The 23,166-nt window shown below is 43.2% G+C and overlaps 1 protein-coding gene across 1 annotated transcript in view; it reads right to left on the bottom strand.

The window, feature by feature from the left end:
- Positions 1–2,400: 2,400 nt before the first annotated feature.
- map2k6 (mitogen-activated protein kinase kinase 6) overlaps positions 2,401–23,166 on the bottom strand; it is a gene marked incomplete at its 5' end in the record, with an annotated part of 35,944 nt that continues 15,178 nt past the window's right edge. Inside the window, 9 exon segments of the mRNA XM_079492923.1 lie at positions 2,401–4,601; positions 5,640–5,685; positions 8,916–9,055; positions 10,441–10,518; positions 11,903–12,030; positions 13,676–13,727; positions 14,968–15,084; positions 17,130–17,249; positions 19,467–19,580. Coding sequence (XP_079349049.1) covers positions 4,524–4,601; positions 5,640–5,685; positions 8,916–9,055; positions 10,441–10,518; positions 11,903–12,030; positions 13,676–13,727; positions 14,968–15,084; positions 17,130–17,249; positions 19,467–19,580 — 873 coding nt within the window. The 3' untranslated portion in view covers positions 2,401–4,523.

The raw sequence follows: 23,166 nt of genomic DNA, 5'->3' as shown, positions 1-23,166 counted from the left end.
GGTTAAAACTAACCCATGGCTCCCGACATGCATGGCAGGTTAAAACTAACCCGTGGCTCCCTGTGAGGTTAGGTTTAGGGTTTAGATTTTGGGTAGGGTGCCGGACTAATGCCTGTCGGACTGTTAGTACGTCGGACCAAACACATGCACCTTCTTTCTGTCAAATTTCTATTAGAAGTGTGACTTGAATTTGACGGTCCATTAATGCAACCCCACAATCGACACTCTACTTCAACAATGTTGTAAATAATCAAGGGAAATTAGCATTTGTTTCAGGTGTCTATGCCTTCATAGGAGATATTAACATGAGTGAAATCAGAATTATTATTTAATTATTTTTGGCAAATGGCATTGAGTACCTTAATTATAATTGAAAGTTGACCGTTTTATGTCTCCGTCGCAAAACTCGGTCATGGGTTTTAGTCCCACGCTCTTGATGAATTCAAGCAGTCCACGCTGCAGTGGACTTGAAATTAAGCTGAAGCTCATAGCAATGAAACATAAGGAGAGCTAGGGAAGGGAAGGACTGATTGGGTTGACTGAAAAGGTGTGAAAATGAAATGCAGCAAAGACGACGAAAGTCCTTTAGTGCTAAACGCAAGGATCTCAAAATAGGACACATTCGTGACTGAATGCAGTTGATGTTGCACAATGCACTGGATTCAGGACAACAGCTGATGCTTTATTATGTGGAGTTGAAATGCTTCGTCATTTAAACAGCAAACACAGCTGTGATGCGCAGTTCGTTTGGTGTTCAGAACAGCGGTTTGTTTGGTAGTCCACGCCTGCACGCCAGTCGCCATCCACAGGTAGTCCACGTCTGCATGTCAGTCGCCACTATAGCCTCGGAGACAACAGCAGTTTAGCATTCCATGCCACTGACTTGACATACAGCTGAAGGCTTCTGCAACAGCAAGGTGACACTGGAGTATTGTGTGGAGTGGGAAAACACCACATGCCTTCCACACACGCCTCCAAACAGAAGAACTGTAATAAGGACACAGCAATGCACAGCAGGGTGAGAAATAAGTAAGTAACAGCCAGGCAGAGAAGGGGAGTGCTTGACGTCATTGATGAAGAAACAACGCTGGAGAAGAGCTGCTACAAGTGGCCGACCAAAAAATCGACTGAGCCGTCAGACCTGCTGTGTCCCTCTGAAAGTTCATTTGATAATGACAGCACAATGTCTGTTATCAAATGAATTCCTTCCCACATAATGATACAGGACGGTCCACTGCTGGGAAATGTGGGCATGTGTGCTGGGTGGCAAAAGTTGTACCAAACGGTACAACAAGAAGAAGAAAGGGCCACTCAAAAACAAACTCTTAAGATAATGATCCTACTTCCTTGACATGCGACCAGTGGGTCACAAGAAGACAGCACGTCATGAAATTGACTCCTTGGGACCAGGACCACCCCGCCATAGAGCGTGTCCGCAAGATATTCGGTATCAGGGAGACAATAGAACCGGTTCCAGATCGCACTGCTCCAGACCACACATTTTCCTACAGAGAAATCTTAAGCGGTGTAGGGTGGTCAAAAGGGGACGGAGGACTGTAAGAAAGGACAAGAGAACGCAGTCCGCCAAAGATGGGAGCCTCACCAAGCAACCACACGTAGTAGACTAAAAATAATTATTTGAATTATTGGAAATAGGTTATTTTTGGCTGAGTCCGAGTATAAATTAGTCCTAAAAAGACTGCCTAGTTATACAATGAAATACTGTAAATATAAAGCAGATACAAGTGAATGATATATATGAACACGGATGCAAAAACATGCACTGGACGTAAGAGTACTGTAAAGTGTCAGTTTGTTACGCAACAGACAATTTAAGAAAGGCCATCACTGAAATGGACACTTATTTAAGACACTAGGACGCCCCCCCCCGCCACACACACACACACACACACAAACACACACACAAGAAACCTGGCAAACAAACGTGTTTACAGACCAATGCAAATGCATTATTTAACTGTGACGATACACTGCCAGTTTCCCGTTGACATTCGAGTAGTACTTTTTAAGAAAGGCAGAAAGAGTAAAGTAAGTGTGAAGGCATCGGTTTGGCTCTCCCTCTGAGCAGCCCAACGCCATCTATCCATCAGCAACTAGCCGCAACCACAACATGAATGAATCAAGCCATCGAGAACAAAGTGAATAAAAACAAATGCATTTACAAAAAGATAATTCACCTTGCCATCAACCGCTCCCTATGGACTCAGAAACAACAAAAATAGCAGATCTACAAGCTCATAGCGCGCCACCGAGTGGCGCGCTACGAGCTCGTAGGTCTGCTATTTTTGAAAAATCGAAGAAGACTGACATAGAAACATAGCTTTTTCAGAAAACTGTCAGGATGTAAAAGACATTTTTAGAATCTGATCTCAGGTCAAAATGGGTTAAGTGTTTGACAATTATTTGGGGGCCCACTTGCAATATCCTCCTCAAGGGCCGACAGGTTGAGAACCACTGCTGTACAGGAACACAAGCGAACAGAAGGTGGAATTGAAATCTGTCATAGAGTGTAACGGGAAGGGGGACTGCACGGGAACCGAGGCTGACCGAACAGAGAGGAGTACTGAGAGAGGCACACACAGAAGGCTTGCAGGTTGTTATGTTTACAATAGAGACGCTTTTGTTGTCACCTGGTGGAACGAGATAAAACCATAGACAAAACGCGCGCACACACACACACACACACACACACAAAAACGTCTCAACTGGATCAGGTCAAGTTTCCAGATGGGGAAAAACAGCAGCTGTAATAAATAAGGAATCTGCAGTAAATATCCTTGTGTGGGAAAAAATAAACCAAGATCTGAATAATATTAATAATAATGAAAACATATAGTTAATTAATATTTTCCAGTCCTTTTCACCTTGAGTGTGGAACGGAGAGAGAGAGAGAGAGGGTTGCAACTGGCTCAGTACAGACAAGGCAAAGAGGTGACACTAAAGAAGGACACCCACTCTGCCAATAACTGACCACAACGACGGCATACACATGCCACGGTTTTGTGTTAAACACAAATAAACGTACACGCGTTGACACACACACACACACACACACACACACACACACACACACACCTCACATGCACGCACAGTGCGCACATACACACACACACACAGGCAGCCAGCAGAGCCCATTTGACGTAGTACGGTAGATCTCTATTGTATACGAGGGAAAGCAGTTGCAGCAGTGCAGCACCTACGTCCGACCACGACGAGGCTCACTGCTCGGCTATTCGACCCAAGTTAGACTTTAAAGTGTCCTTCAAAAGGTCATTGGAGCCAAATTGAGCCCAGAAATATATTCTGTACATGCAGTCAATTAACAGATCAATGCATCACTTGCTTGAGAATACAAACATTTAGATATACATAGATATAATTATACCATTCATCTTTTTTTTATATATATATATATAATCTGCATCTCCTTTGCACTCGTATTTTAATACAGGTTGACCACGTACGTGCGGTCAACTCACTGACATCTAACGAACAACAATTAAGCTGTTGTTTGAGTGGTGGTGGTGGTGGGGGGAGGGGAGGCGTTCAATCACGATGGCGGGAAAGTATCTTAAAGGATAACTTTAGTTTTTTTTCAACCAAGGTTCATGTTTTAGGTTGTTATTAGAGAAAGTAAAAGATTATTATTGTTTTTTTAATTTGCTGCTTTCTTTCATTTTAGCGATTTTAGCTATTTTTGACAGGAGGGCATTCGAACATGGGGCTAAATATCTTTTTCTTTTACACCATTTTATGGCGATTTCTTTATTATTATTTACTATAGTCCTATTAGACCCGAGTAAATTACATTTGGCCACAAAAGATCACGGGATCTACTGAATGTGAAGGAGGAGGTGACAAACTGACATATTGAGCCTACAATACACAGTATGGCAGGCCCCTAGTAGTCAGAAAACAACTACTGTGGCCAGATGTAATTAGCTCGGGTCTAGTAAATAATAAATAATTCGCCATAAAATTGTAAAAAAAAATAAAAAATGTTTGAATGTCCCTGCCCCCCTGTCAAAAATAGCTAGAATCGCTAAAATGAAAGAAAGTTAATTTAAAAAAAAAATAGTCGTATTTTAATAATACTTTCTCTAATAACAACCTAAAATATGAATGTTGTCATTTAAAGAATAGTTTTTGCATACAGACAGACATCTTAAATTAATCCAGATTATGCGCAAGACAGTCACCTCTGGTGAAAAAGGTCTGTCACCGTCCGTCCTCCCCCGCCCTGTCTGGTGTGAGTGACGGGGACGTCCGACCGACAGGGACCTTCCTGACGGGGAAAAAAGGAAGGACATCTCTTCCTCCAGCCCACCGCGTGTCTGTCCCTCTCCCTCTGCGCTAGAGGGAGGGGTGGGAGGGTACCATGAAGGCCCCCCCGCGCAGGTAACAGGGGGGGGTCGCAGTTGATATTTTTTTTCTTTCGTTTTTTTTCTTGTTTTTGTTGTCGTTTTCTCTCTCTTTTTTGTTGTAGATCCACCTCTTCTCACTCAGTCTCCCAGGATGACTTTGACAAATGATGCCACGTCTGTCTCTTTGGCCTCGTGGGACGTGAAGAAGGGATGTTGCTGGACACACACACACACACACACACACACACACACACACACACACACACACACACACACACACACACACACACACACACACACACACACACACACACACACACACACACACACACACACACACACACACACACACAACCGGATGTACTTTAGTGCATTGGTTTTCAACCATTTCAATATCATGGTCCATGATTTATGCAGCATTTGAGCCACGGACGGACCACCATTTAAAGGGGAATACCACTAATTTTCAACATTTTACTGTCATTAATATACCTTAGCGGTGTTGTGTGGAAATAATAAAAAGGTCCCCCCATTCTGGTAAAGAATGATAAAAAATCATTAACATGGTGAATCACATCTTGATGATGTCATCAAGATGTGATTCACAATGTTAATGTAAATTCTTTTCAGACCTCCAGTTCTAGGAAACACAGAATGGGGGGAATTTTTTTATTATTTCCACACAACAGCTCTAAGGTATATTAATGACATAGTAAAATGTTGAAAATGAGTGGAATGCCCCTTTAATGACATTTAGACTCTCCAAAAACATTGAATATTTTGTTGTCGTTGGATAGGATTTTGTCCACAATTCCATGCTGTGTTGACGTTGGTACCATTAGGAGTGATAACAGGCAAACGTTGATCAAATTAACAATTATTTTACATCATCCGATTGTGTAGACATCTTTTAAATTAATTAAAGTAATGTAGATGTAAAATGAAACCAACAATCCATTTGGTTACCAACTCTCCATCATTTAGCTGGGGACCTCGTGGAACCGTTTCAAGGACCACTGGTGGTCCCCGGACCACTGTTTGAGAATCTCTCTAGCACCAGCATTACAGTAGAAACCCAGCAACTGCAGCAGCAGCAGCAGCAGCAAGTGAACCATAATGTCAAAAATAGACTTAGTCCGCCCTCTAGTGGCTGACCTACAGTATTAAAAAGAGGCCTGGGGTCTAATCAGTTACCAAAACATATAGTAGTAAATATACAGTATGTTCCCATGCAAAATTCAAAACCACACTCACCATGAGTTCTGTGTACGCTGGCCGCTCTTTGGAATTTTTCTTTAAGCTGGAGGTATAAACAGCAGTAAAATAAGAATTAATTCACAATAAATGTGACTCATCACTTTTTCAACTCGGTTAAACTTCAATGACTGAAGTTTGATTTCTCGTAATTTGAAGGATATTTTTGTACAGTATGTGTGCATGAGAGCGGAGAGTGGGATAGACAAAAATATGAAAAAGCTACAAACGAAACTCTAGCCTAGCATATGAAAACGTGACGACATGATGAATTGCATTATAAACAGTACATGTTGATTGTTTGCTTAACGGTACCCATTTAGACCTGAGGCCGATTCAAAAAAGGCTTCTAAATCCTAAAGGTTTTCTGAAATTTTTCTATGTCAGTGGTGCTATGTCAAGGACCCCCAGAATTATATGTAATTGGCCGCGGACCTCCATCTGAAAATATGTTGTTCCAGGGACCTCCCAGATCGCAAAGATTTTGGTTAAAAACATTTGCTCTGAAAGAATATATATTCAAAGATTTGAGTTTTAGGTTGTTAGTAGAGAAAGTAAAAGGTGAGTGTTCATTATTTTTCATTTGCTAATTTCTTTCATTTTAGTGATTTTAGACATTTGACAGGGGGGGCGGGGGCATTCGAACATGGGGCTAAATGCGTATTTTGCGTATTTGAAGGATATTTTTGTACAGTATGTGTGCATGAGAGCTGAGTGGCATAGACAAAGAAAAAGCTAATAATACTAATCTTTGACTTTCTCTAATAACCTAAAACATGAACCTTGGTTGAAAAAAATCAAAGTTGTCCTTTAAACATTATTTTAAACTATATATTATTTTTGAAAGATCGTGAAAATGTGTCTCAAATCTTTGAACATATTATATATTTTTATAAATTATTTCACTGCAAACGTTTTTAACTCAAATCTTTTAACTCAAATCTTTGCTTCTGGGGGGTTCCTGGCACAAAACATTTTCAGATGGAGGTCGGCGGCCGGATGCAGACCATTTTTGGGGTCCTTGACATTAAATAATTTGAGAACCACTGACATAGAAACAGAAAACTATCATGATTTAGCAGACATTTGTATAATCTGTTCTCAGCTCTAAATGGATTAAACTCAAAATACCCCCCAAAAAGTGTCAAAAACCTTTCACAGCTCAGTTTAAATCGGCCCTCTTGTGACACATGCTGTGCACTGCAATAATAATACAAAGCCTCAATACATCAATCTCTGTATCCGTGTATATATATAAAGTTTAATTGAATATAAAAAGGAGAGCCCGACCGTATAGAATTTCACACATCTGGATTTCTACACCCTGCTATACAAACCCTGCTATAAAACAATTATATCTTCCAAGCCTTTGGAGCTTAGGACAAACACAGCGGGTACTAGGGCTTTCACTTCTAGTGATTTTTACTAGTTGACTAGTTTACTAGTCGACTAGTTGTTTAACTAGGCCTGCCAATTATGTAAAAAGAATATATATAATAATAATTTCTCTCTTTAAAAAAATATATATTTGTACATTTTAAAACATGTACATTGGTGACTAACTATAATCTAGCTGATCTTGAGGCCTACAAAAATGGGAGAAAAAAAGATCAACTAGTCAACTAGTACCAACGAGGTTAACTAGTGGATTTACTAGTCGACTAGTTGCTTAAAGCCCTAGTGGGTACATGAAAATAATGACAATAACACTAAACATCCTGCCAAAAGATGAATGGATAAGAAGCATACAGAAAGACTAACATTCTGCCTGTTAACACAGAGAGATGCAAGGATTTTTTAATGCCATTGGACAAACAGTGCAAACCTGTACCAGGAGACCAAGAGACTTTCATGGGGGGGGGGGGGGGGGGGGAGTGCTTTTGCTATTGTGCAGCTATGAAAACATGTGAAAAACCCCCGACAACGCTAGCTTTGAGCAACGTTTCTACGGCACGGGATAAGCTAATCCACGCAGCAACGCGGACTAGACATAATAACAGGTTGGTGAGAATGCACATCAGACACATTCCACGCAGAGCTCAAGGGCCCTGGCTGGCACGCCCCGTTACATTCTGTCCAGGTCAGTACAGGCTGCCTCTTACAACAGCCAAATGTAAAACAATGTCATAATGAACTCTATTCCACAAAACTTGGAAGCAATGCAATTTTCTTTTCTTTTTTCTTTGTTGCTTTATGATTTATTGTGGCAAAGCAACGGCGGACTTGGCCAGAGAATCCTGTTGAGTACTACAGACTCTTAGGAGCTTTCTCTTTGATATGGCCAGCCTCGAGTCACACACAAAATGGTGCATTTACAATTTACAATTACAATTTAGGCATTTAGCAGACGCTCTTAATCCAGAGCGATTTACATTTACATTACATACATTTATATGTTGCATTTAAATACCGCTTTTATCCAAAGCGCTTTACATAGATTGTGCATTACATTCACCCATCCATTCACACACACATTCACACACTGATGGCAGAGGAAACATGCAAGGCACCAACCTGCACATCAGGAGCAATTAGGGGTTCAGCGTCTTGCTCAAGGACACTTCGACACCAACTCTGTGGGAGCCCGGGATCGAACTGGGAACCTCACGGTTTTCTCATCTGGCCTCTCTACCGGCCACTCTACCCCTGAGCCACAGCCGCCTCACACACCCCTGTCCCCTCGGACAGAGTTTTGATTGTTTGATTGTAAGAAGTGGTGAGAGAAAAAAACCCTCCCTCCCCCCAAAGACCATGGGATGAACAATGCCAAAGAACATTCATTGATACAGGTCACATTTGCACCTTTTGACAGGGAAAATGTGTACAGTCAAGTGTGGAGTTACTTTTATCTCCATTTGCTGCTAGCATCTACAGGCATGTAACAGTATATTGATGTTTTCCTTTCTTTTCCCCCCAATTATATTATTGTTGTTTATCACTGTTACTATGCTGTTGCAAAGTCTGAGGAGTACTTTTTACTCTCATGTACCTGTCCTGTACATGACATTACAATAAAGTATAGGTCAGGAGGGACTTATCCCTGGGAGATGGATTGCTGAGGTGGAGCACCACACCTACCATCAGCTCTGAGTACTTTCCGCATGACTTGCTGGACCCAAGCCATGCTACTCATCCGCTGAGGTGGCGGTGCCCGGGATCAAACCCATGAACTTGTGGTCCAAAGGCGAGAGCTCTACCGCCTGAGCTACCCGGACACAATAAAGAACCTTTAGGGGGGAAAAGAACAAGAAAAGATGATAAGGTCATGTACTGTACCACTGGGAGGTGAAGTCCACAAACTCCGGGGAGAAGCGGTCGACGGAGAGCTGTGGCGACGGCTCCTCCACAACCTGCTTGAGCTGCTGGAAGGGCGTGCCCCACGAGTCGTAGGGGAAGCGAAGGATCGCCAGCTCGATCTGAGGAGGAACAATTGTACAGTGAAGCTATGCGTATACACTATAGCAGGGGTAGGCAACCTTAGGCACCAGTGGCAACATTGGCACAAAGGAGGGTGATCACTGGCACACTGGCAAGTGTGTGAGAGTATTTTTGGTTTTAAATCAACTATTTAAAAAAATGCCGTCAAATAAATGAAGTCCCTCACATTTGTGTGTAAATTACATCCTGCATTCTTTTTTTTTTTTTTAAGATATTTTTTTGCGGCTTACGCCTTTTATTGGTTTTTGAAGGGACAGACAGTAGGCTGACAGGAAACGGGAGAGAGATGGGGGAAGACATGCAGTAAAGGCCGTGTCGGGCTCGGGAGTCGAACCTGCGGCACACTGCGACTGGATTACCAGTCGGGTGCCCAGACGGTTACGCCACCGCCTGGGCTACATCCTGCATTCTACATTCATTAAAACTGAACTCTGTTATTGCTCCGAGTCTAATGATCATTATAACAACGTGAAAAACAATATTGAAAAAGAAGGAAAAACGTTATATTTGTGGACAATCAAAATATGTTGGACTTTTTCACGTGGTGTCGTTAAAATTAATGAATGTTGATATGGCACACTGACAATCTAGAAAATGAAAACATGGCACTTCATTTAAAAAAGGTCGCAGACCCCTGCACTATAGAGTGCTATTGTCTAATACGCCTGTAAGGTCGTCGAGGCTAGTGCAAGTGCTGCGGCAAGTGCTACGGGCTAAGGTGGAGTCTGAAGAGGTGGGTTTTCAGACTACGGGCGGCGGAAGATTGGGAGTGAGGCTGCAGTTCTGATTGCAACCACGGAACCACGCAACACAGAGGTTACTACTAAAACATCCGATAGTTTAACCCCATTTTTACACTCTCATGAATAATGTGGATTTTACTGTGTGCGTACCCGAGCGTAAGCTTTAAAAAGGAAGCTAATAGACAATAGAGTGTCTATACCTACGATGGCCAGTCTGAGAGATTGGAAGTGGTTGGCCGAATTAAAAAGGTTCTGCTGAATCGCGTCCAGTGTGAGCTGGAAATGTGCAAACAAGCGAGCTGTGAAAATTTCACAACTCATAATAAAAATGTCTAGACACCATTTTGTCTTTCTTAAGCCATGGCCTCCAGACAGCTGGCCTTTCCCTTCCGTTACGAAGCCGGTCAACCTTTGCTATTATTGTGAGGTTATTTTTTGCAGCAATGAATGCAGCCAGCCAGGGGAGAAAACAAAAATATGGTAATAAACAGCGGGCATGACCCCCTGTGTGTTCTAAAAATGCAAAATGAAATGAAAAATAACACAATTACGTTAACACACACACATTTCAAAACATAATAAAAGCAATAACCACAGCAAAAGACGACAGACAGACTTACCAATGTGATTCCTAAGCTCCAGATGTCAGACTTGACATTGTAGCCTTTCTGGTTCGTCTCCGGGTTGATCCTCTCCGGCTGACGGGACAGAAGGACACACCGATGATGTCACACACACACACGTCAGGGGGCGGTTGTCTGGGTCAACGGGCACACCTTGCAATCGTCCTCATGATTCTGAATCCATTCCAAGCATTAGTTTTGCACAAAAAACACTCAATGGGCAAAAAACGGTCATAGCCGTCATCACAAATGTGATGAGGTCAGCACATTTTGGGCACATTTGGGCAAGTGTCTATGGCCGTTTTTAGCCCAAGGAGTGTTTTTTGTGCAAAACTAATGCTTGGAATGGATTCAGAATCATGAAAACCCCCTAGTTTGACATGTCACATGCTATATAGCATAATAAAAATTGGAAAATCTTGCCTTATATAGGATGTTAATGGTAGGATCACATATAAACCACTATAAAACAAATTTCTCAATACCGACAGCCGGTCAGCAAGTGGATTCATGAATGTATGTATATAGACAATATTTTAGGCCAATAAAAAAAATATATATACCAAATTTCCCACTTTAAACAAAAGAAGCCTGTCGGCTGCTGGACTATTAACAATTTTGAACTTCAACTGAACTTCAAAATTTGCTTTCAAAATCAACACTATTCCCATGGAGTGCCGCCAAGCCCCTAAAAATGCTCTCAGCCAGTGTGGAGCCACACTCCTCATTGGTTGTTACGGCAGTTAAAATGTTAACAGGGGGTCATCGAGTTTGCATCGGCTAATGATGAGATGGATGGAACCCACCTGTCTGTCCTACATTGAAGCCAGGAGCCCCGTTTATATACACGGATTCTGTGCCTAAAAAACAAGTTTTCAAGTGGGGGCTGCCAACTTGTTTTTTCTTTTCTATCCAAATTAAATTCATGTGATTGTTCTGCCCAGTTTGACCACGTTCAACCTGGCGTCGCTATTTCGGGTCAAAATTGTCAAAGTTTTATTTTATTGTGAAAATCATCATCAGAAACGTTGCTCAAAGCTAGCGTTGTCGGGGGTGTTTTCACATGTTTTCATAGCTGCACAATAGCATCATCATGTGTCAAATATCAAATGTTACTTAATGCAGGTGATGAATGCTACAATATATATATTTTTTATTTATTTATAGTTTTCTGCTTAACCCATTTTGGGCGGGAACCCCTTTTGGTGTTAGCATTATGTTATGCTTTAGCTATTGAAAAATAGCAGATCTACAAGCTCATAGCGCGCCACCGAGTGGCGCGCTACGAGCTTGTAGGTCTGCTATTTTTGAAAAATCGAAGAACTACTGACATAGAAACATAGCTTTTTCAGAAAACTGTCAGGATGTAGAAGACATTTTTAGAATCTGATCTCAGGTCAAAATGGGTTAAAAGAAACAAACAAAACATCCACCCAGCCTGTCCAACCACAGGGCTTACCGCCATGTAGGGCTTGCAGCCGGCGTCCATGGTCTTGGCCACAGAGTCCACCAGATAACCACTGATGCCAAAGTCACACATCTTGACCTGGCCCTGTGTGTTGATGAGAACGTTGGAGGGCTTCACGTCTGGAGAGAGAGAGAGAGACGCAGAGGGAAAGTTGTCAGTAACGTGGACTGCAGAATTGCAACAACCAACATTAGGAGACCATTGTGCGGCTGTGCCTTCACCAGTCACCACTCGCCAGTCTAGGAGCACGGTTAAAGTGGTTCCCTGATCTCACTGGTCCTAATAGCCTGCTTTATGATCTTTGTAGAAAATGTTTAAGACACCCGTCCTGTTCTCATGGTCGAAGTCCAAAGCTGTTTTGTTTTTGTTCCCCTCAGCAATATTGTATATACTTTCGTTTCTTGGTTGTTGTTGTTTTTTTGTCTTTGTCTTTTTGTCTGCCCACTCTTTCTTCTTTCTCTCCTTCTGAAATGTACACTCTGAAGCAATATTGCCCTTTGCCCCTGTTAAGTGTTGACTTGATGCCATATGTAGTCCTGAAGAAAGCAAGGATGTTACAGAGACACTGGAGATGGAGTCACTTGGAGGGGGGAGGGAGGGAAGAGGGGTGAAAAAAAAATCCTGGGAACTGCACTTGTGTCCTATGTATACATAGAAATGCTGTTATTGTACTGCTTTTTCCAAATAAAATAAATATTATAAAAAAATAAATAAAGTGGTTCCCAAACAGCATGTTTTTTGTAAGTACCTCAAAACACACCATCTTTGTCTTCCACCCCAAGGGGGAGGGCCCCTGAAACACGCTTCAGCAACGGTAGTACTAAGTGGCTATCGTTAAGGCCCAGTTGTGGCACTTTATTTTAGTGACATATAATCTTCCTCGATGCCTACACGGGCCTTGGATACAGCAAAAGCCATACTGTGGTTATGGTGGTGGGACCACTGCTGTGGTTTTAGACAGAAGACTTTAACCCAGCAGCTGAACTTTAGCCCAGCAACAGAAACACGTGAATGAATGAAGTACCCAGGAGTCTGTCTCCTCAGTCCAGGTGAAGAGCTGGTGACGCTTTACACGCTTTATGTATCCATCTTCTAGCACAGAGGTTCTCAACCTTTTCAGACCGCAATCGTTTTGGCAGATTTGTGTTAAATAAAATATATTTTGTTTTTACAAAAATATTTAGGTTTTTATTATTGTGAGAACGATGGCTTCCATTATCAAATTTTTTTCAGGAATAGAAAGCCTGCATGTTTCTATTAGCTTGGATTCCCCATCGATGATGTCACTGGTTTCTGACCCGCCCACAGCCCTCCTATGACACACAGACCGAGTAGGAAAGAAATGTGGCATTTTATTTTTATCACATTAGTGAGGACCAATTATATGAATGTAGGTTGAAAAGTGGTCCTTTAATTTACAAGAAGTCTACAAATTTGGGAGAATGTAGAAGAATTGTTATTTTGATCAACGTTTGCCTGTTATCTCTCCTAATGGTACAGCATCAATACGGCATGGACAATACGGCCCATTGTGGACAAAATCTTATCCAACGACAACAGAATATTCTTTAGTCTTGGGTCTGAGAGGCTACCGAACAAATAATGGGCCTTGATATGAAAATGGTTTAAAACCACTGCCATAGGTATACGACTGCCAAGATGTAACTATAATTTAATCACACATTGTCCGAATGTAATTTGAGCCGATGTTTTGGGGCGGTGGGGGAAATCTGATAGTCAGTTAGGATCCAGCCCTGCTCTTACCTCTGTGTATGACTTGCAGATTGCTGTGCAGGTGCTCCAGAGCCTTTACTATCTGTAAGACACCAGAGAGAGTTGAGATTGTGATTGGGCACAGGTCATTACATAACATTATATAACGTTATGCAGCGGCGGCTGCACAAGTACATCACTGATATCAAGTGAAGACGGACAGGAAAGAGGGAGAGAGAGAAGGGGAGAGACATGCAGCAAAGGTCATCATGAACGGGACTCGAACACACGACACACGTAGGCTTTGTCAGGCCAAAGCCTATATGTGGCATGCGCCTGGACCACTTGGCCAGTGGGCGCCCCGATAACGACATTTTGTCCACACTAAAGTATGCGATAATGGTGGGTAATGGTGGATAATGGTGGGTAGCGATAATTAATTAGAACAAATTAATTCACACAAATCACAATTCATCTGTCGCACTACACAGTTTAAAGGGACACTTCACCCTTTTTGCTAAAAAATATATGTTAATGACGTTTAGGAGCTTTAGAACACTTTCCTGGGAGTCTTTATGTGTGTAATATGTGGTTTTAGATATTTTAGATTGTAGCAGTGAGCCCAGTGTCTCTGATGTCATGGACACTGGGCTCACTTACTTCCTGGACTACATGTTGTCTCAGTAAGACCACCAAAGTATTATGGGAATTGTAGTCCAGGAAGGAAGTGAGCCCAGTGTCCATGACATCAGAGACACTGGGCTCACTGCTACAATCTAAAATATCTAAAACCACATATTACACACATAAAGACCCCCAGGAAAGTGTTCTAAAGCTCCTAAACGTCATTAACATATATGTTTTTGCAAAAAGTGTCCCTTTAATACAGGTTGGCTGCTTGTGGGAATGTCCAATTGTGGTGAGGGTCTACCTCTCCCATCTACTACTTCACCTGTAAGTGCAAAGGTGCTTCATGAGAACACGGCCTTCTAACTAAGAGATTCCCTGGGGGCGGGGGAGGGGAGAGAAATTAAGTTCAGCTACCACATTTGTGGATGGTAGCTGAGTTTCCCTTTCACTTTGTCAGGCATTTCCTGGTTGTGCAGAGACGGTTCCAAGGTGGTTCCATTTCGTGACGTCCATGCACGCAACTGTGTGAGCTGTGATTCACACTCTCTCACACACACACACACACACACACACACACACACACACACACACACACACACACACACACACACACACACACACACACACACACACACACACACACACACACACACACACACACACACACACACACACACACACACACACACACACACACACACGACTATACTTACAGAGACGGTCATTTTGCCCATGATGTCCTCTGGGATGGTCATCCCCTTCTCAATCACCTGCTTGTAGAACTTATCCAGCGAGGTGTCCATGAGCTCCATACAAATCCACACGTCACCCTGCCGACAGGCGGAGGGGAGGGGGGGGGGGGAGAGGGTTGATGTTACTCCGTGGTGGGGAATAAATATTACTCTGTTTTGGCATTGCCTTGGGGGGTGGGGGGGGAGGGTAATAATTTACTATTCTGTCCATATCGTGTTGCAACTCGAACAGATCGACACGGCAACTCTGTGGTGTCTCCCATGGCTCAAGTTCGCTAGAGACGGTGCCCCTCCGTCGTGGTCTAAAACTATACTCTATCGGCCAAAAAAAACTAGTCTGCGGTTGTTGGAAAAATAGTTGCGGCAGCGGGATGCGAACCCTGGCAGCGGGATCCGTAGTCTAGAGATTAGACCATTATGCTAGCGAGCTGGCTGCATGAGTTGGTTTGGAATTTGTATTTGAGGCTGATAATGTGCTCCGCCCCCCTCCTACTAGTAGTACTACTACTAGTAGGAGGGGGGCAATCAGAGACAGGTGGGGCGTTACCATGGTTAGAGACGGACGTAGGTCTAGAACTAGGCGGGGGGGGAACATAGATATTAAACAAATAGATGCCTCATTGGCTGCTGCAGTGCAGTTCGTTGGAGCCATGTGTGTTGACGGGAGGGCGGAAGCATTTACACTAGTACGCCGGAAGAGTGGACAGCACACTATGTGACGCTGCCACTCAAGTGACTACTGGCCAATCACAGCGCATCTTTTCCGGGACTTATCAGACCCGAACATGCGCTCTGTGACGCACGCTCATGCTTCCGCGGGGCTTCGCAAGGAATCTCGGGAATTTTTTGCCCTCCCTTGAGCACATATGCTCCAGAGCCGAAAGGGCGTCTACCTTTATGGGGGAGGCAGGTTAGTGTTTTGGGGGAAGTGGAATCTGCAAAAGGATTTGGGGAACATGATGCCAACAAAGGGGACAGGCCACACTCTTCTTGACAGAGGGATCAACTTAACAGGAAGCTACAGTTTTTTCCAACGTGACTCACAGCAGGGGATATCCTGTGGAGTGAGTGTCACACTTTTGGGAGGAAGTCAACCGCATCCGCAAAATCTTGAGAAATGTTTTAATTATGTTTTCATCATTCACTACAATGCTATGATTGGGTTTATCTTCTTTGGGAGTATTCTGGATCGATGACAACTTGTGTTTGTTACACAGAAAGGTAACCAGTTATGCTTTGCATAAATACAGAAAACTGTGTGTGTGTCACGGCCCCTGCCAGTGTCCTGTGTGTGTCTATGGGCGCGTTCGGAAATGCACACCGGGAGCGCACTCGCCTATTTGTTTGCATTGCACAGTGCGCTCAGTGCACTATTTCCGAACGCGCCCGATATGTGTTAGTCTGTCTGTCTGTGTGTGTGGGCGTAGGCTTGGTTCCTGGCGTTCCAGATTGGCACACCTGGCTCTGATCATCTCATCTCACTCACCTGCCTGCCATCTTCTCATCACCACCACTCCATAAAAGCCCTGGTTCTCGCCGCACGCTGCCAGATCGTCTCCCACAGTTCTCTGTGCGGTAATGTTTCTAGCTGTTTCCTAGTGCTTCTTAGTGTTTTTCTAGCCAATTATTCCTAGTGTTTTTGCTCTACTTTGTTCCAGTGTTTTTTGGTTTTTGACTTTGTTTTTTTCCCCCTCTGCTGCTTGCCTGTTTGCCTGCCAGCCTTCCCACCACCCCAGCTCCAGCCAGCATTCTGAAAAGTAGCCAATCTACAAGCTCATTCTGAAAAGTAGCCCATCTACAAACTCGTCTTCTTTTGAATAAAAACCCTTGGACTTTGCCTTCCTCTTAAATTAGAGATAGTTAGGGAACCAAATGGACCCTTGTGGGTCTGTAACTCAGAGAGTGTACAAATGGAACCAAATAGACCCGTCTCTAAGTTAAATTAGCAGTGATTTGAAATTGGGTTCCCAGAGATCGAAATGACATTAAATGGGGGTCTGAGGCCCAATGCATGTCAAACTGGGCGTCCTTGAAATGAAAATGGTTGAAAATCACTGCTAGAGCCATAAACATCTTCCTTGTCATGAAATAGTTTGAGAACCACTGCTGTAGTGGTATGGTACCTCTCGGAACAGCGCTCCGTAGAATGTGACCGTGTAGAAGCAATCCACCGTCCTCATGGAGATGTCCAGATCCATCAGCAGCCTCTTCTGCTCCTGAGTGTTCACCGTGGCCCTGATCCGCTGGAAGGGACAGGAAAAACACATCAGTATCATGGCGCAGAGCTACACACTAGTTAACACTTTAATTGCCCGGAACTATTTAATCCATCACATTCATGCGCCCAGTCTATTTATAAACACGGACGCCTTTTCCAGACGGACCGGCCGGAAGTTCATGATGTTGTGTAGCAGCTAACAATAGCCACAGCACTTTAGAGTCGATCGACAACAACGGGAGACAAGAATAAATCTATCGAGACTAGCGACTGGACCGCGGAGCGCTGTCTAACACAGGATCTTTTTTCAGAAAAAGACGGGATGCTTTAGATCGCGATTTATGAACGTTTTAAGATTTTCGTTTTCATCAGCTAAACAGAGGAGGGAGTTTTTTGATGACGTCTCACTCTTGCGCGTCACCGAGGAGAGCCCAGCAGGCGCGCCTGGGCTATACAGCCAGGTGATCCGTTCTCGTATCAATAAACTTCGTCTTTAGGACAATACTTCGTCCTGAGCGTCGGGTGTTACTAATAGAAAGGACAAAGAACTTCGTCCTGGGCGATGGGAGTGTTAAGAATGCATTGGGCGTTTAAGTTAAATACGGGGGGGACATATTTTGACAGCAGAAACTGCCTGTCATAATTTCTCCCCCCTCCATATTCCAAAGCCCCCCCAAGTACATTATATATTTAAACTATTTTCAGCAATGGTACACTTATTTTTTCAGTGGGTAGATCTTGTTGAGCTGGTCATTTTGAAAGTAGATCTCACGTCATAAATGTGTGGGCACCCCTGATGTAGGACTATAGTAGCATGCCAAAGTTTGTGCTATTGCCATTAAGAATGCATTGGGTGTTTAAGTTAAATAACTCCGAAACTACAAATCATTTCAAAGTAAAAAGTTCCAGCATGTGTCTCCACAGTAAGCTGAATTATACAAAGTGTGAATGGAGTTTCTAGGTGAAAGTGCTTTTTTGACGTGCCAATATCTGCCATTGAGCCCCATTGTGAATTTCTCAAATTTGAAAGCACTATATGTCTAAAACTATGAAACATTTCAAAGATTTCTTTTCAGGCAAACATGTCCACCGTACGATGAACCTAAATAGGTTTGAATGGGGTTTCTAGGTGTAAGTATGTAGGACTAGTAGCATGCCACAGTTTGTGCTATTGCCATTGAGAATGCATTGGGCGTTTAAGTTAAATACGGGGGGGACATATTTTGACAGCAGAAACTGCCTGTCATAATTTCTCCCCCCTCCCTATTCCAAAGCCCCCCCCAGGTACATTATATATTTAAACTATTTTCAGCAATGGTACACTTATTTTTTCAGTGGGTAGATCTGAGCTGGTCATTTTGAAAGTAGATCTCACGTCATAAATGTGTGGGCACCCCTGCACTAGTACCTACATACCTACCTACCCTTACTGGGCATTTGTCATAAAAAAAAATTAAAAAGATTTTTTTAGGGAATATAAGTCACCTTAAGGTGACTTATCTATAAACAATGACCACTCAGCCATACATTATCCCACTTATTACATAAATTAGATATTAGAGATATTTCCTTGCTTGCGGTAATGAAAGTACTCCATAAGTGTCGCGCTGGCCGGCGTCTGCCCAGCTGCAGCACGGTCGAAAACAAGGAAGTGAGTTTATCAAATAGAATCGGGTACTGCTTCATCTATTTCTCGCTCAAATGTTTTCAAAAATAATTTTGAGAGCAATGTTACTGTGTGTGTTTACATAGCTGTCATGTTGGAAACGGCAGTAAATCAAGCGGCTGCAGCCAGGTGCTCCGAGGGTTTGATTAGGCAGCCGTCTGTTATAGAGCGGAGCGGTCTGTTATCAAGAAATAACACACTGCTGAATTCTGCGATTGACGACCAATCAGAATCAAGCATTCAACCAACCCATGTAATAATGAAATGTAGTGTTTATTTTAAGGGTAACTGTTGTATAATCGGAAATTTAAACAAACCGTGCCTCTTGACCTCCTCCCTCTCACTCACTTTGACGGCCATGATCACCCCACTGGGCACGTGTCTCATCTGGTCGACCACCCTGTACGCCCCTCTGCCCAGCTCTACACCCCTCTGCCCAGCTCTATACGCCCCTCTGGCCACCCCGTACGACCCTCTGCCCAGCTCTACGGCCCTCTGCCCCAGCTCTACCCTCTGCCCACCCTGTACGCCCCTCTGGCCAGCTCCATGTCCCTCTGCCCAGCTCCTCTCACTCACCTTGACGGCCATGATCACGCCGCTGGGCACGTGCCTCATCTGGTCCACCACCCCGTACGCACCTCTGCCCAGCTCGCTGATCTGCTCCAGATCATCTGCCTTCACCACAAAGTTCTGCTCCGCACAGGGAGAGAGAGAGAGAGAGAGAGAGAGAGAGAGACAGAGAGAGAGAGACAGAGAGAGAGACAGAGAGAGAGAGAGAGCCAGAGACAGATACAGATACATATAATATATATTGGAATATAAGAGAAAAGAAAAACACATTTTCAAAAAAAAAGTAGTGGCGTAAAAGTACAATATTTGGATCCGAGATGTAGTGGGATCCCGAGACGTTCCAAGGGGAAGTCACTAATGTTGCTCTGGAGAGGGAAGTCTGGAGCACTCTGGTGGAGCTGTTGCCCCCGCGACCTGACTACGGATAAGCGGTTGAAGATGGATGGATGGATGTAGTGGGGTAAAAGTAAAAGTATTGGAAATTGGAAATAATCCAGTAAAGTGCAAATACAACATTGTACTCAAGTACAGTATTCAAGTAACCGTGAGGACGGCTGTATCTCTTATCGCCGTTGTAAAGACAATCCACGTCGCACTCCCGAGACTGTTGTTTGAACAGCTACTACGAGAGAGTGGCCGCATGGCTTTGAATTCTGAGAACTCACTCAGCAACATAACTCATCTGTCCTCTGTAGCAGTATCAAGGTCCATTATTTATTTGGCCTTCGAGCCACCATTTCAATGAGATTTAGCCTCTCAGACCCAAAAAGTTTGTCCACAATTCCATGCTGTATTGATGTGGATACTGGTATCATACCACTGGTATAGGAAAGATAACACAATTCTCCTACATTCTCCAATTGTGTAGACTTCTTTTACATTAAGTAATGCAGATGTTTAACAATAATGTAATGTAAGTCTTGAGTGTAAAATGAGAGTAAAATGAGAGTAAAATGAGAGTGAAATGAGAGTGTAAAATGAAACCAAATGGACCCGTTGGTTTCATTTTACGCTCTCAAGAGTTAAAGATATATAAGGGTCCATTTGGTTACCAAATCTCCATCATTTAGCTGGGGACCACCTGGAAGGACCACTGGTGGTCCCCGGGCCACTGTTTGAAACCCACTGCTCTATAATGGGGAAAGATGAAGGAGGACTCTTCATGCATTAATCACGGGAACAAAACAAACTAGAAAGGTCGCAATTTTAAAAAATTGCAAAGTGTGGTTGCCGCAGTGGCTTACATATGCCCCTCCCACTGATATTGCCAGCCAATTACAATGTCGCGTCACCCCTGCGATCATGCGTAAGTAATTCCGATGGGATTTATCCCCCAAAAATCATGTTTTTGCGACAAACGGTTACATTTCTCGCATTTGCGGCGCCCCCTATGGATGAAAATGGAATTGCTTTTGGAACTTGGTTGATTGAACCACCCGCGACATGTGATTACAATTTGGGATGGATCGGACATTCCGTTCGTGATTTATGGCATTTTTTGTGATATAGGCCCCTCCTACTAACTTCGGACGACGATTACGGCCGAACGATACGCACTACCAAAATTCTGCAGTTGGTGTTTCAATCGGATGGGTCCCGAGATCATGTGTGCCGATTTTTGTGAGATTTGGACAACATATGTAGGAGGAGGAGCCAAAAGTGTTTTTTGGAGAAAATTCAAAATGGCGGAAAATCTATCATGACGCAAATGGGCGTGGCCTATATGGTGAGATGCGTCATGACCCAAGGAATCCAGGGAAAAAATAATTTTGATTTTACGACCTATGGTTCAAGAGTTATAAGCCAAAACGTAAAGTGGGCTGTTATAGCGCCACCATGAGGCCGACCGATAACATTATAAGTTAATTAATTTTCGTAAGTATTACGAATTATCCCTCCAAGTTTTGTAACTATATCCCTTACAGTCTCTGAGGAAAAAATACTTGAATGTGATTTTTCGCACTTTCCCATTCATGTCAATGGGGAAATTTAAATCACTAATAAATTCATATCAATTAAACTATAGAACATTTCTCTTAACAAAGTACAAGCTATCGATTCCCGATTTTTCCGGTCAATTTGACATATGGCTCAAGTGCGTACAGTCAAAACTGTGGGAGGAGTAGTAGTTTGAAATTTAGGGTTACTCTAGAAAGAAGTGGAACTAGAAAGGTCGCAATTTTAAAAAATTGCAAAGTGTGGTTGCCGCAGTGGCTTACATATGCCCCTCCCACTGATATTGCCAGCCAATTGCAATGTCGCGTCACCCCTGCGATCATGCGTAAGTAATTCGGAGGGGATTTATCCCCCCAAAAATCATGTTTTTGCGACAAACGGTTACATTTCTCGCATTTGCGGCGCCCCCTATGAATGAAAATAGAATTGCTTTTGGTACTTGGTTCATTGAACCACCCGCGACATGTGATTCAAATTTGGGATGGATCGGACATTTCGTTCGTGATTTATGGCATTTTTTGTGATATAGGCCCCTCCCACTAACTCCGGACGACGATTACGGCCGAACGATACGCACTACCAAAATTCTGCAGTTGGTGTTTTAATCGGATGGGTCCCAAGATCATGTGTGCCGATTTTTGTGAGATTTGGACGACATATGTAGGAGGAGGAGCCAAAAGTGTGTTTTGGAGAAAATTCAAAATGGCGGAAAATCTATCATGACGCAAATGGGCGTGGCCTATATGGGGAGATGCGTCATGACCCAAGGAAGTCAGGGGAAAAAGAATTTTGATTTTACGACCAACGGTGCAAGAGTTATAAGCCAAAACGTAAAGTGGGCTGTTATAGCGCCACCATGAGGCCGACCGATAACATTATAAGTTAATTAATTTTAGTAATTATTATGAACCTACCCTCCAAGTTTTGTAACTATAGTGCTTACAGTCTCTGAGGAAAAAATACTTGAATGTGATTTTTCGCACTTTCCCATTCATGTCAATGGGGAAATTTAAATCACTAATAAATTCATATCAATTAAACAATACAACATTTCTCTTAACAAAATACAAGCTATCGATTCCCGAGGAAGCCGGTCAATTTGAGATATGGCTCAAGTGCGTACAGTCAAAACTGTGGGAGGAGTAGTAGTTTGAAATTTAGGGTTACTATAGAAAGAATAACTAGAAAGGTCGCAATTTTAAAAAATTGCAAAGTGTGGTTGCCGCAGTGGCTTACATATGCCCCTCCCACTGATATTGCCAGCCAATTGCAATGTCGCGTCACCCCTGCGATCATGCCTAAGTAATTCGGAGGGGATTTATCCCCCCAAAAATCATGTTTTTGCGACAAACGGTTACATTTCTCGCATTTGCGGCGCCCCCTATGGATGAAAATGGAATTGCTTTTGGTACTTGGTTGATTGACCCACCCGCGACATGTGATTCAAATTTGGGATGGATTGGACATTTCGTTCGTGATTTATGGCATTTTTTGTGATATAGGCCCCTCCTACTAACTTCGGACGACGATTACGGCCGAACGATACGCACTACCAAAATTCTGCAGTTGGTGTTTTAATCGGATGGGTCCCCAGATCATGTGTGCCGATTTTTGTGAGATTTGGACAACATATGTAGGAGGAGGAGCCAAAAGTGTGTTTTGGAGAAAATTCAAAATGGCGGAAAATCTATCATGACGCAAATGGGCGTGGCCTATATGGGGAGATGCGTCATGACCCAAGGAATCCAGG

Source organism: Electrona antarctica (assembly GCF_951216825.1).
Source record: "Electrona antarctica genome assembly, chromosome: 22".
Taxonomy (NCBI): Eukaryota; Metazoa; Chordata; class Actinopteri; order Myctophiformes; family Myctophidae; genus Electrona; species Electrona antarctica.
This window is presented reverse-complemented; position numbering and strand designations above follow the sequence as displayed.